Below are 14,718 nucleotides of genomic sequence, written 5' to 3' on the forward strand. Positions count from 1 at the left end.
AATCAAGCTTGCTGTTCGAGGCGTAATGATATGGCGAGGAAGATCGACGTAAGCTTAGCTCATCATCAAAAGTGGTGCTCCGGGAATGAGGACCAAGTAGCATAGTTAAAATCATCACGATAAAGATATAGCCGAACAGGCTAGGAATGACGTGATCGAGTACAAACTCGTAAGTAAAGAAGATTACTAAAAGTTGTTGAACCATAGTGCGGACTCGGTTCAGTTATCGGTGTCTTTGAGTGCTTAATAACTCAAAGCCCGTGAAAAATTGGAATCAGTGAGAATGTAATACTTGATGGAGAACTCATAAGAAGTTATGCAGTCCCGTGATGATCTCGAGATACCAGGGTGTAATACTCGACGAAAGATCAAAGTAAAGGTTGGATAGGTGTATTGATCCACAGAAGACAAGTGCTTAAACTTGCCCAAGAAATGGGATCAAAGAAGAACATATGGTCGGAACCACGATTGCAAAGGATCAATTCACCGATACTAAAGATATTATATCAAGGAATTAGTTATTGTTACAAGAAGCTTCCATGATAGGATCTACATCGTGTCCATGGGCATGAACACAAAGGTTCAAGGTCGACTCCCACTTCCTCAATGCATAACCTTCCATTCACCTCCTTGTATTTAGAAAATGACATTAGTTGTTGAAAGTTTTACCTGGTGCAATACCAGATAAGTATGACCCATGAAATATTTCGGGTTCACAGAGATTAGGGAAGGCGTTGGTTCAACCCATCGGGGCATCTTAGGAACATATACCACAAACTGCAGAAGTAAATAACTCAAGCTCGAAAGCAAGGCATGGTTGAGAAAGCAGAGGATACAATTTACCAAAGGCATTATGTATCCAAGGAAAGGCTCACAAGGTTATTGAATATGAAGGACGTTGTCGGATATCATTCAACAAAGGATCTGGTGGCCCATAAGGGATCTGATATGAGCATATGTACTCAACCAGAAGAAGAAAGAATGCAAAGGCAACAGGTTATGGAATCATCTAAATAATTCGAAGCTTAAATGCAAAGGAATTATGATTCCAAATCGAAGGATCAGAAGTAGACGCTCTGATCAAGGATGGATAAGTTGAATAGACTTAGGGGCACAATCGACGACAATTTGATTGGCCGAGATCCAGCTCATGTTTAAAATGACGTCGGAGCCGGAAAGATAATTTAAAAGGATCAACTGACGATTGCGTGCATTCGCACTCATGTTGAATCAATAGGATTAAAATCACGGTGTCTAAGGATACTAACAAATATTGCCAGACATATGGAAAGCATCCATAATGCAAGCAGACAAGTATTGTAGAGCAATAAGCTACTGAGAAATTTTGGAGGATCGAATAGTATTTCGATGACAATCGTGAAACACATGAACAACTGGGGATGATCAGATACTCGATAAGGGCGAGAAATTATCTGTAGGGGTATCCAGGTGGCAAGGAACTGCAAGGCAGTAGGCACAAAATATTCTCGGAACAATAGAGGGGATTTCAGAGGTATCTTGTAATAACAAGATCAACTGGGAATGAAGTTATGGACGACAAGTGTATGTAGCTTTCCATAGGGATTTATCGGTGGTATGGAATTGCAACGGAGAAGGGCACAAGGGTCTCAGGGAAACATCGGAGAGTATTGTCAGAATCTTCTGTTGAAGCGGTCGATCATCTGTAATGAAGGGGCTCTCCGGCTGGAAGTGGTAACAAGAACCTAGAGTTAGATTTCAGCAAAATCATTTAACCCGAATAGAAGAGAGATTAGAATCCCAGAGTATAGACGAGGAATAAAAGATCCTAATACCACCCAATGGTGACGTGGGCCCATGGGCCACACAGCCATGTTAGTAAAAGTTTTGTAAAGTCCAGACTCAACTTTGTCCAAGGAGTTTGGAAGGGGGATTCCTATAGGCAGTCGGCTCTGATACCAACTTGTGACGCCCCAAATGTGTACAACCAAGATCAGGAACTCACGGGAAGATATCACAACACAACTCTAGACACAAATTAAAATAATACAAGCTTTATATTACAAGCCAGGGGCCTCGAAGGCTCGAATACAAATGCTCGAAGGCTCAAGAGTCAGTGGAAGCAACAATATCTGAGTACAGACATAAGTTAAACAAGTTTGCCTTAAGAAGGCTAGCACAAAAGTAGGAACGATCGAAAAGGCGAGGCCTCCTGCCTGGGACCTCCTAACTACTCCTCGAAGTCGAACTCCACGTAGAATCATCCTCGGGATCCTCTAGCTCCTGGACTCCATCATCTGGTCGCAACAACCGGGTACGAAAGGGGGAAAAGGGGGAGCAAAGAAACCGTGAGTACTCATCCAAAGTACTCGCAAGCAAGGAGCTACACTACATATGTATGAATTGGTATCAAATGGAAAAGGGGTATCATATGTGGACTGAACTGCAGAAAGCCGGAATAAGAGGGGGATAACTAGTCCAATCGAAGACTACGCTTCTGGTAACCTCCATCTTGCTGCAGAAGAAGAGAGTAGATGGTAAGTTCACCAAGTAGCATCGTGTAGCATAATCCTAACTGATGATCCTCCCTTCGTCGCCCTGTGAGACAGCGATCACCGGTTGTATCTGGCACTTGGAAGGGTGTGTTTTATTAAGTATTCGGTTCTAGTTGTCATAAGGTCAAGGTACAACTCCGGGTCGTCCTTTTACCAAGGGACACGGCTATTCGAATAGATCAACTTCTCTGCAGGGGTGCACCACATTTCCCAACACGCTCGATCCCCTTTGTCCGGACACACTTTTCTGGGTCATGCCCGGCCTCGGAAGATCAACACGTCGCAGCCCTACCTAGGCACAACAGAGAGGTCAGCACGCCGGTCTAAATCCTATGGCGCAGGGGTCTGGGCCCATCGCCCGTTGCACACCTGCACGTTGCGAGGGCGGCTGGAGAGCAGACCTACCAACCTCCATTACAAAGGAAGTTGTGTTACGCGGTCCAATCCGGCGCGCGCCGCTAAGTCGCTGACGTCACTAAGGCTTCGGCTGATACCACGACGTCGAGTGCCCATAACTGTCCCCGCGTAGATGGTTAGTGCGTATAGGCCAGTGGCCAGACTCAGATCAAATATCAAGATCTCGTTAAGCGTGTTATCTTGAAATAACCGCGAACGCCGACCCGAGCCAGGCCCACCTCTCTCCTAGATGGTCTCAACCTGCCCTGTCGCTCCACCACAAAGTAACAGTGGGGGGTTGTCAGGAACCCAGGCCCACCTCTACCGGGATGGAGCCACCTGTCCTTTCAGCCCCCTAATCAGAATCACTTGCCGGTACTCAACGAGCTGACCCGACTTTAGTCTCCACCTGTGTCATGTATATAAAGTATATAGTATATACCCGTGATCACCTCCCGAAGTGATCACGGCCCGATAGTATAGCATGGCATACGGACAAGAATGTAGGGCCACTGATGATAAACTAGCATCCTATACTAAGCATGTAGGATTGCAGGTAAGGTATCAACAGTTGTAGCAACAATGACAGGCTATGCATCAGAATAGGATTAACGGAAAGCAGTAACATGCTACACTACTCTAATGCAAGCAGTAGAGAGAAGAGTAGGCGATATCTGGTGATCAAGGGAGGGGCTTGCCTGGTTGCTCTGGCAAGAAGGAGGGGTCATCTTCAATGTAGCCGAACACACGGATATCGGCAGCAGTCTCGGAGTCTATCGGAAAGAAGTAACAGAGGGGGAACACAATAAATAACAGAGCAATCAATGTACACAAAGCAAGATGCGGCAACACATTGTGCTAGGGGTGACCTAACGTAGGGATAGGCGATACCGGCAAAGGGGGGAAACATCCGGGAAGTATTCCCAATGTTTCGCATTTTCGGACAGATGAAACGGAGGGGGAAAGTTACATGTTTGCTATGCTAGGGATGTGTGGCGGATGAACGAGCTGCGTATTCGGATTCGTCTCGTCGTTCTGAGCAACTTTCATGTACAAAGTATTTTCATCCGAGTTACAGATTATTTTATATTAATTTTTAAAGATTTAATTCATTTTCTGAAAATTCCTGAATTTAATTTAATTCGAAAATACAATTGTTAAATTGCTAGGGGTACACAGAGTGTACCCAGAAGAATGCTCATTAGGCTAACAGGTGGGGCCAGAGACCCAGTTTGACCAAGTCAACATTGACTGGTCAAACAATGAACAGTAGACATGGGTCCCGCCTGTCATTGACTTTATATTTTCTAGATGATTTTAATTCTTTTAATTAGACAGTCAGGTCCACCTGTCATTGACTATAGTCTTAACATGTTCAATTAACTATTTAGTTTACCAATGGGGCCCAGTGTCATTAAGTAAAGGTGGGGTGGTTAGGTACTAATGGGAGATTATCCCCCTAATCATGTCACCGCACAAAACAGCCCCGGCAGGGGCTCGGCCATGGCCGCGGAGGGAAACGCTAGGCCGTGATGGGTGGCGCTGCCGCGGCCGGGCGAGAGCAGGCTCGACCCTAGCGCAGCCGGGCGCGGCCACGGCGCGCACGCGGACAGGGAGCAGCACCGGGTGGTTAGCGCCGCACGACGGAGGAAGAAACGAGCAGCAGCGGCAGAAGCATTAGGAGAAGAGCGAGGCATCGGGCGCGCGCGTCGGGGCGACGGGCGCCCACAGCGGTGGGCAACTGCGGCAGTCGGCGGCGGGCAACGACGTGGAAGGTGCGGCCAGGCGATGGCGGGCACGCGGGGTCAAGCGGGTGAGTGCGCACGGCATCGGGACAGGGGAAAAGGAAAGCGGGGCGCGGGAGCTCATGACGAGGGGGTCGGGGTGGCGTTCTGGGAGGCCGGCGACGCAATGGTCCTCCCACGAGCAGAGGATGTCGCGAGAAGCGGCTGGGGTCCTCGAGCGTGGCCGCGCTTGACGTTGAGAGGAGACGGGGATGGCGCGATGATGAGGACGAGGCAGCGCGGTCCTCGGGCGGCGAGGCTCGGGTGACCGCGAGCAGAGACGTCGGGGGCGGCGCAGCGCCCAGGTCGGGCTGGGATGAGGAGAGGGAAGGAGGGGATCGATCGGGGTTGCTCCCCCGATCCACCGATCCAGATCGGGTGGTGGTGAGGGGAGACGTGGATCGGGAAGTGGGGAGAGTGGGGGTTACGGGTTAGGGTTTCCGGGGTGTGGGGGTGGCCTATAGGCCAGGGGGTGGCCGGCTGGGCCATGGCCCAGTTGGGCCAAGGGGTGTTCGCTTTCTCCTTCTCTTTTTTTGGTAGTTTTGTTTTTCTAGTTTTGTATTTTCTTTTTCTTTTGTTTATTTTATTTCCTTTCTGTTTTAGCTTAGTTTTCTTTTATTTTTGATTTAGCAAAATACCAAAATGGCACCTAATTTGATGTTACCAAATATGCCACTGCCACATTAACTAGCTACCTAATCTAAAATAGTTGTGTAATTATTTATTATTTAAAAGCATTTAATTAAAAGTTTTTGCTACTATTTTAGTTATCTTATAGCATTTAAACGTTGTATAAAAGTATGGGTGCTTCACCATAATCACCTATAAATTATTTGGCATAACTCGAACAATTTGGTTTTAATATTTGAAAACTTTTATTATTTGCCTTTAATTGAATTTGAATTTGAATCGGTTTCGAACTAACACGAGATTAGCGATAGTAATCGAAGTGACGTGGCATCATTAGCAGAGAATTACTGTAGCTTAATTATCCAGGCGTCACATAACCATAGCATGAAACATATGGATCCAAATCAGCCCCTTACGAAGCAACGCATAAACTAGGGTTTAAGCTTCTGGCACTCTAGCAACCCATCATCTACTTATTACTTCCCAATGTCTTCCTCTAGGCCCAAATAATGATGAAGTGTCATGTAGTCGACGTTCACATAACACCACTAGAGGAGAGACAACATACTTCTCATCAAAATATCGAACGAATACCGAATTCATATGACTACTAATAGCAAGACTACTCCCATGTCCTCAGGAACAAACGTAACTACTCACAAAGCATAATCATATTCATAATCAGAGGGGTATTAATATGCATATAGGATCTGAACATATGATCTTCCACCAAATAAACCAACTAGCATCGGGGCGGCGTGGCGGAGACGGCGTCGGGGCGAGGCGGCTGCGCGCCAACGAACGGCGGTGGCCGACGAGCGGGGCGTCGGAGCGCGCCGGCGGGAGAGGCGGCGAGCGGAGCGCGAGGCGGTGAGCCAAGCGGGCGGCGAGCGGCGGCTCGGGTGCGCGGGCTGGGAGGGCCTGCGGCGGGCTTCGGTGGGCCGGCGCGGGTGCGGCGAAGTGGGCGCGGGCGCGGAGGCGACGTGGCGAGGCACAGTTGGCTCCAGCGACAGTGGAGGCGACGTGGCAGCACCGGATTGGATCAGGTGAGGTGGCTGGTGGACGCGACCAGCGAACGCGGACGTGTCCGGCGGCGCGGGGTGGAAGAAGGCTAGGGTTTCGTCCGGGATTTAAAGAGGGTTGCACATATTTATACCTAGAAGGAGGTGGGAGCCAAAAAAGGTGTAGTTTTCGGCCACGCGATCGTGATCCGACGGCGGAGGACACGGAAGGGGTTTGGAAGGGTTATTGGACCATTTTGGAGGGGTGTTGGGCTGCAACACACACGAGGCCTTTACGGTTCCCCGGATAACCGTTGGAGTATCAAACGGACTCCAAATGGCACAAAACTTGACAGGCGGTCTACCGGTGGTGTACCAAGGCCGCTTGGCAAATCTCGGTCCATTTCAAGAAAGTTTAACACCCGCTCATGAAAAGAGACAAAAGGGGGCGCCGAAGGACGTAGGAGTGTCGGATTGCAAAACGGACAACGGGGAAAATGCTCGGATGCATGAGACGAACACGTATGCAAATGAGATGCACATGATGATATGATATGGAATGCATGACATGGACAAAATGCAAAATGAAGACAAAACCCAACCACGAAGGAATCTCATAACTTAACGCCAAAAATGGCAAGAGTTGGAGTACAAATATGGCAGGTTACATCCGGGGCGTTACACTCAGGTTTGCTCTATACTTAATATCATGACGGAGGCTATTAACTATAAATACTTGGGGTTGCCAGCTAAGGTTTGCATACAAGCGATTGTTTTCAATACTTGATTGATCGGTTGATCCTGAGGCTCACAGGATGGAAAGAAAAATGTTGTCTTCAGCTGGTAACGAAGCGCTTATTAAATCTGTTGCACATGCCATACCAACCTACGCGATGCCTGTCTTTAAAATTCCTAAGAAAAATTGCAAAGGAATCACGGATGTGATATCTCATTTTTGGTGGAGTGATGATGCATCACACAAAAGAAAGATTTGAATGGTGGAAAATGTGTATACCTAAGAAAAAAGAAAAAAATGAGGCATAGGTTTCTGGGTATTCACTATTTTAACCTTGCACTACTGGCAAAACAGGCATGGTGGCTCATTGATAATGCTGACTCCTTGTGTGCATTAATTCTCAAAGCAAAATATTATCCTGAGGATGATCTTATGAACGTTCAATTGAAAAAGAAGGCTTCTTGATCAAAGAAGATGGCATGGAAAAAATATTTCCGCTTCCGAGTCGCTCCTGCGGGCGACTCCGGAAGCCAACCCTAGCGCCGCCTCTTCTCCCATGCCCCGGCCTCCCTCCCCTTGCCGTCGCCGGTGGCGTCATCGGCCAAAGGCCGCGTGGCGTAGGCGGCGGCGAGGCAACTTTCTCCCGTGCGCTGGAGGTGTACGCCGCGGGGCGCGACCTTCCGCATCGACGACGTGGGTCGTCGGGCCCTCCCCGGGCCCTGCCCCTCCCCCGGTGGCCTGACACCCCGGTGGTGGTGCTCCCCCTCCCTGAGGCGACTCCCGGGGTTCCATGGTTGGGGGACTCGCTGGCGGCGGATCTGGTTCCCCTAGCCCAGATCCGAGTGGTCGGGCGGCGGCGGGCGTGGGTAGCGGCGGCGACCTAGCTAAGGCAGTGGCTGGGCGGCTGGCGGCCAGGCCGCTCCTTTGGGGTGGCGGGGGCACTGTGAGTCTATGGCCGGGGGTGGGTTGCGACTTCGACGGCGCGACGCAGTTGTTGTAGGGCGGCTTGGGGCTGCCCCTCGGGGTCCCACGTGGATGTGGGCTGCCTCGGCGTGGTGGTGGCTCATGGCGGCGGTGTGGGTCATTCCGCGGCGGCAGTTGGACTTCTCCGGTGTCGGGCCGTCGGTGAGCGGCTTGTGTCGTCCTTCGATGCCTCTCGTCATCGTCCGGGCACTACCTTCATCGAAGGGCCGACCCTCTCCCGACTGCGGTCCATTGCTCGTCTCGCGCCCGGTGCTGCGAGACCGTACTCGTCTCATGCCCGACAGCAGGACCGAGCTTGTCTCGGGCCCGGTGCAGTAGACGGGTTGATGGAGGCTAGTTTTTGCCGGCCTTTTGGGTCTCGGCGCTGGGGGCCTCCCAGTGGTGTGAAAGGGGGGCCTTTTCACTCGTCTCTTTGGTTGGGGTAGTGGCGGATCTCGGGTGACGTGGTGTCAAGGTCTTGGATGCCGGGGCGACGACCCTGGTGGTGGTAGTGTGGTGCTCATGGGCAGAGCCCGTGGCTTAGTGATGCCCGGTGACCATGTCCGTGTGGGCGACATGGTAGACAGGGTGTGGCGTTCGGTGGCGGTGAGTGTTGGTCGGGATGAAAACCTGTTCTATCTTCTGACGGACCGGCGGCGGCGAAGCTCGTTCCCTTTTTGAGGGCGTCGTCGCGGCCCTCACTGTCCGTCGTGTTTCTCTAGGGGAAACTCTGACCCTTGGGTCAGGCGGTGGCGGCATTCCGGTGTCGTTCCCTTTCTGAAGGCACCGCCTTGAAGCCTACAGTTCGTCATATGCGGCTTCATCTCTTCGCGGTGGCGTGTTCACAACTGAGGACCCCGGTTGCTCTTGTAGTGCTGGGGGTGGTGTTGCTGCGCTCAGCGCCTATGTATACTGCCTTGGGTTTGCGCGTGTGTTATGGTGGCGTGAGTTTGTACCGGGTTGTATCGTTGCTTTATATATAAAGCGGGGCTTAAGCCCCTTTTTATACATGATAGAGTATAATGTTTTGGAGAGTGGGTGATGGACAAAAAAAAGAGATTTGAGAGTAGAGGTAGTCAACTTCTATCCCGCGTTTCAGACGTCATTGATCCCTCTTCTGGAGATTGGGATACAGATTTGGTGAATCAGACTTCTTGCCATGTTGATGCTCAAAGAATACTTGCAATTCCTCTACCTGTACATGAGGTGTCAGATTTCTTGGCTTGAAATTTGTCAAAAACAGGAGCTTTCGTGGTTCAGTCCGCCTATGATGCTGTTTGGGAGCACCACTTTGGGAATAATCTACATGCTACTACTAGTAGTAGCTCATCATCACCAAATACGAAGTGGGGTTTTTTATGGAGCCTCCAGTGCCCATCGAAAATCAAAATTTCCATATGGAGAGTGGTATAGAGTGTCATTCCCTGTTGTACGATATTAGCTGATCTACGTGTTAAAATCAAGGCCGAATGTCCTTCCTGCAAATTAGGTCCAGAAACTATTCAACACCTACTGTTTGAATGCCCGATGGCCACGGAAGTTTGGAAACTGTTGGGGTATCATGATGAAATAATGAAGGCACTCGAGTCAAACAGGGCGGGTGAGATGACTCTGGAATATTTGCTTAGTGTTCCGAATAGTAAACAGGGCGGGCGCTTTTTTCTACGTATAACCTTTCCGGGCGTATCCTAGAGAGCAACATGGACGGCCAACTGCTGTTGAGAGACAGGCTCCGTTTTCGCGGAAGGGTTACCCAGGCAGAGGACATGCTCTCCGTCTAGAGAAGAACGTCTTTAACTACACGCATGTACACATAAATACACATGCATCACATCAGCAATTCAAACTTGTACACAGGTCTGTACGCGTACCCCACACTGCTGCTACTACTACGTACTGTACATACATAGATAATCAGATATGCAGTTAGAGCTATACTCTGCCTAGCGCTATATGGCTGCATGCATGCTATGCTACGCACCGCGATCCTTCCTGAAGGCGTCGCGGAGGACCTGCATGTCGGCGACCACCCTGTCGCCGCGGCGCTTGATCACGTAGAACTCGCACAGCGCGCGGCCGGCGACCCTCCACGCGAAGCCGCACCTCTCGACACGCCTCCCTTCGTCGTCGCACCGGCACCGCGCCGCGTGCTCGTACACCAGCTGGTAGATCGCGCAGGCCTCCCTGTAGACGGCGAACGGGTGCTTCTGGCTCTCTTCCAGCTCCGCCGCGTCGTACAGCATCTGCATTGCAGCCCAACCCAGTTCTCACGAGCCAGTCAGGGAATGCATATGATGTTCTCATCTCGCGAAAAAAAAAATGCATATGATGTTCTCACGAGTTTGTTAGCCAGCAGTGGACTGGTCCACGCTTTACCTGCTTGTATTTTTGGTCCAGCTCCCGGAACCTCGCCTTCTTCTCTTCTTTAGAGATTGGGCGATTACTGTCCAATAGCAATGTGCTCGCTCTCCGATACTCGTCGTAACGGAGACCCCACGTGTTGCGTTCTTCGGCTACTACTTCCTCGGTGAAGCATGTCAGTGGAGTTATATCTGAAGAAGAACAGAATGGAGACGGCCAACAAGACGAACGGCATGATGATAGAGTGTATATATACAAAACTTATGGAGTATCAGAGTCTAAAATTTTACCACATTGCTGATGATAGTTGGCATGAAAGTGCTAAATGATCTTACCTTATTCCTAACCAGATTATAAGCTTTATTAATTTATGTTCCCAGCTTAACTCCTAGCACAGCCATGGCTAGGGTGCATCTTTCTCACCCAAACAGACACAACTGGAAATGCATAAACAGCCTAGAAACTAATGGATAGGGACTAAAACCATCGGATTCCCACCGCTGTGAATTAATCAGATAGAGATATCTAACTGTTGTAGCTGTATAACAAACTATGCAACTTTAATGATATTTTTTTCTATGCATGTACTAACCAAGAATTACCATGAAAGAGATCTTCTCCCTATTCTCTCTACTCCGCATACCTGGACTCGGGTGAGTTTCTGCCCCAGCACAGCACTACTGAAAGCCCAGAGGTGCGCATCTTCACCCTACAGCCTATACAGAAGTTTGCAAAACGCCTGCCTGGTCACTACTTATCCTCGATAGTCCTATTGTAATGCATCAAACTACGTCAGCAATGGTGTTATGCTAAATCCAGAATTTCCATAACTCATAGTGGCCTGATGACCAGGATTCATCTCTGCTTGAAACTGCCTAATTGCTTGACAGAGATACTTTCAGCACTTGCAAATTCAGTGCAACCAAGGCACGTAGGAGCAAAAGAGAGGTCAGCTGTATACTGGAAACTGGCAACCACCAAACCTAGTTAGGTAAAAATTAATATCATCGGAACACATCAGACATGCATCACAACGGCCCAAAGATTCCACTATCGTGTTGCCAGTTGATTGAGCCTAAATTTGATTTTCTAGCAAATCAAGGAACTAATGGTGAACAGACATTATAAAATTACATATAATCTCTCAAAAGCTATCAGCTCAGCACAAATGCCCCTAGTCTGGCTACTGTGCGATTATATAATTGTACTATAAGTTCCACATTTTTTCCTCTGCAACCGTTGCAGATTGTACATATATAACACATGATCAGTAAAAATCAGTTTCAAATGAGAAACATATATGCTAGCTAAATAAGAGGTTATATAGAGAAACCAACTAGAAATATCAACTTACTGATTGGGTGAACTGCTTCAGGCTGATGCGACTTTGCTAAATCATAGATTTTGCCCAGCACTGATGTGGAAATGTAGGGAGGTGTAAACCCTTTCCCTTCCATAAAGTGCGGATATACTTCAACCTTCAGATGACGAGGCATAGTGATCTATTTGGAAGATGGATGAAGAAAGAATGTTTAGCTGAAGTACAATGTAGAGTATGTAATATACATTTTGTTGCAAATCAAAATGAAACTATTAAGAAAGACGGTTAACGTCCTGGTGATGAAAGCATACAAAGAATCATCCACTGTATGCAGGTTTTTTATGTAACCTACACCGTCACTCTACATCACATATCCAGTCACCAATATTAGCTAAAAGTACACTAGTAAATTGCATCGGTGTTTGATTAACTTTGTGTTGTGTTGTGATTTGAGTTGAGTTGTCATTGTAAGATACCTCCTGCATAGGCCTCTGGGTCCTTTATATAGACGTCTTCTCTTAGAAGAGTAAGCTGTGATCTTTCTTTGATTTGATTGGGCTTAGATGGAGCCAACTAAGGGAAAATCTCCTTATAGTTGGTTTAAGTGCCAAATCCATAAGGAACATGACATATCCATGCCAAGTCTTTCCCTGTTACGACAGGATAGGTGTGTTCCAGACCCCCCTGGGCCACATGTACAGATACGTCATCATCATACGCATTGCACAGTACTACCTCTGTCCTGGTTTATTGGTCCCCTTAGTAGTTTGTATCCAATTTTGACCAACGATTTAATTAACAAAATGTTAATGCATGTCACAAAAAATAGTATCATTGGAAACTATGTTCAAATGCGAATCCAACGATATAATTTTTTATGACATGCATTGACCTTTTGTCAGTTAAATGTATGGTCAAATTTTGACACAAAAAAAGAAGAGGACCAATAAACCAGGACGGAAGTAGTATTTATATCGAATTTTTCTACCATACATCATCCACGAGTTCATATCATGGTTGTGAAGAAGGGTAGCAGTAGTAGGGGTTAAAAAATTATAGAGGATAGGGATTAGCAACTGGAAGGGAGGGTTGTTACATTCTTTTTCTTAATCCCAAATACTAGCTACCTTTTTTATAGAGGGCTTTGATCAATTTCCTTATATCCCGACTCAAGTACTCAACTAAAGAAATAATTGCACTGGAACACAATTAAAGTCCATCCTTACTAACTCATCACCACTAATTCCATAACACATAACGTTTTTGGATGTTTAATCCCATACCAGCAGGTGAACAGTAAAAATCACAGTAACTATAGTGTATCAACACAGGATTTCAAACCTTGTTCCCACTTTTCGGGGCATCCAGAGCCTCATAGTAAATGTCAACCAATTCAAGCATCTTAGCCTTTATCGACTCCCATTCTTTTTTGTCTTCTTGAACTTCACATGTCAGTAGCCGATCCATATATACCAGCCAACAATCTGCAGCTGCACCCAGCACATAACTGAAGGAAGGAAAAATCTCAAACAACGTTAGTCCACATAACTTGCATAGCTCATATATAATACAGGGTCTACAAAATGGTCATGGCAAAACTAGGAAATTACTACATGCTGAGCAGATGTAATATCAAAATATATGTGATGTTATCTGTAAATAAATAACCAATACTTTTTTTACTGGACACTGTAAATATAGGACATAATATTTTGAAACGGTAGCATATGTCAACATTGTTCCTTTTCTCTTAATAAATTTATCTATAACTAGAACTTAATGTATGATTATGATGTAAAGTTCTTAATAACAATGATCTTGGTCCAAGAAGGTATAATCAATATGTGGTAGAATCTTATTGTTAAGCTTCATGCACTAGCCAACGCAACCATAAGTCTGAACTGATAGAAAGGGCTAGGCAATCCATGTATACACTTCAACACCCCCTCTCACATGTGACGCGGGAAGTCAACACGTGAATAGACTCAGAGGTATGGCTCAAGAGGCCTATACGTGGACATAAGAGGGGGCGGCAGCAATTTTTGAATAAACTGCGAAAACCAGGACTTGAACACAAAACCTTAGGCTGTGATACCATGTTAAGCTTCATGCACTAGCCAACGCAACCAAAAGTCCGAACTAATGGAAAGGGCTAGGTAATCCACATATACACTTCAACACTTATTAATCATAATTGACTTCATTATAGATGTACACATGTCGATTTGTACGATCTTCACCACAAGACCTGGATCCTGTCAGTTTATGTCCAGACTTGGTAAATGAGACAACCATTGTATATTAAAAATACAGTTTAGGTAACTCGAACAATACATTTTAGGTATTTTGGCCTTAAATTATGACGCCTCAAAATTTCAATGGCCTTTCAATGCCAAGACGCTCTGCGGGCTTAGATGCATAACAGAAATAGCAGAGTTAAGTGCCCATGCAAAAAAATTAAGGATTACGAGTAAATAATACCTTGGTGTAAACCTAGTTCTAAAAAATTCACGGAATAAAATGTGTTCTAGCTTGGATTCATCATAATCCTGAGGCTTCTCTTGTTTAGCCTTCCTTAAAGGGCTTCTTGGATCCCATGGTTCCGATGGTTTGAAGTACTTCAGTAACTGAAAAGGTCATTTTAATGATAGTTACAATTCTGCACAGAGTATGATGTCATACCAAAAGTCCAAAACAATTTGGTGCCAAATGTATTGAGTATCATGCACCACCCAAAAGCTCAACATTTATACTTCAGCACTCTCCCTCAAGTCGGACTCTCTGATGCCTAAGACAATAAGACGTGAACTGCAAGTGGGCTGTATGTTCTGTCGAAAGAAATATACGAGTCAAGTCTTGAACTCAAGACCTCTTAGCTTTGATACCATATTGAGAACCAACCAGTACAGCCAAAAGCTCATGGTGACGGGAAAAGATGGGCAGTTTACTTGACAAAATGATGCTTCAAAGATACACTAAAAATTCTGAAAAC

At 46.9% G+C, this 14,718-nt stretch overlaps 1 protein-coding gene across 2 annotated transcripts; it reads right to left on the reverse strand.

Annotated features, from left to right (window-relative positions):
• Positions 1-9,852: 9,852 nt before the first annotated feature.
• Positions 9,853-14,324, reverse strand: LOC119267450 (probable RNA-dependent RNA polymerase 4). 2 transcript variants are annotated; one of them, XM_037548834.1, is made up of 5 exons: positions 14,208-14,317; positions 13,068-13,216; positions 11,760-11,907; positions 10,421-10,596; positions 9,853-10,287 (listed from the first exon to the last, which is right to left on the reverse strand). In XM_037548834.1, exons 2-5 carry the CDS (start codon positions 13,191-13,193, stop codon positions 10,018-10,020), a joined length of 720 nt encoding a protein of 239 aa, XP_037404731.1. In that variant the 5' UTR covers positions 13,194-13,216; positions 14,208-14,317; the 3' UTR covers positions 9,853-10,017. The 2 variants fall into 2 exon arrangements, with proteins under 2 accessions (XP_037404731.1, XP_037404730.1); XM_037548833.1 differs by having other exon boundaries at positions 13,068-14,324.
• Positions 14,325-14,718: the final 394 nt, after the last annotated feature.

The sequence above is a fragment of the Triticum dicoccoides genome, chromosome 3A (genome assembly GCF_002162155.2).
Source record: "Triticum dicoccoides isolate Atlit2015 ecotype Zavitan chromosome 3A, WEW_v2.0, whole genome shotgun sequence".
In the NCBI taxonomy this organism is placed as follows: Eukaryota; Viridiplantae; Streptophyta; class Magnoliopsida; order Poales; family Poaceae; genus Triticum; species Triticum dicoccoides.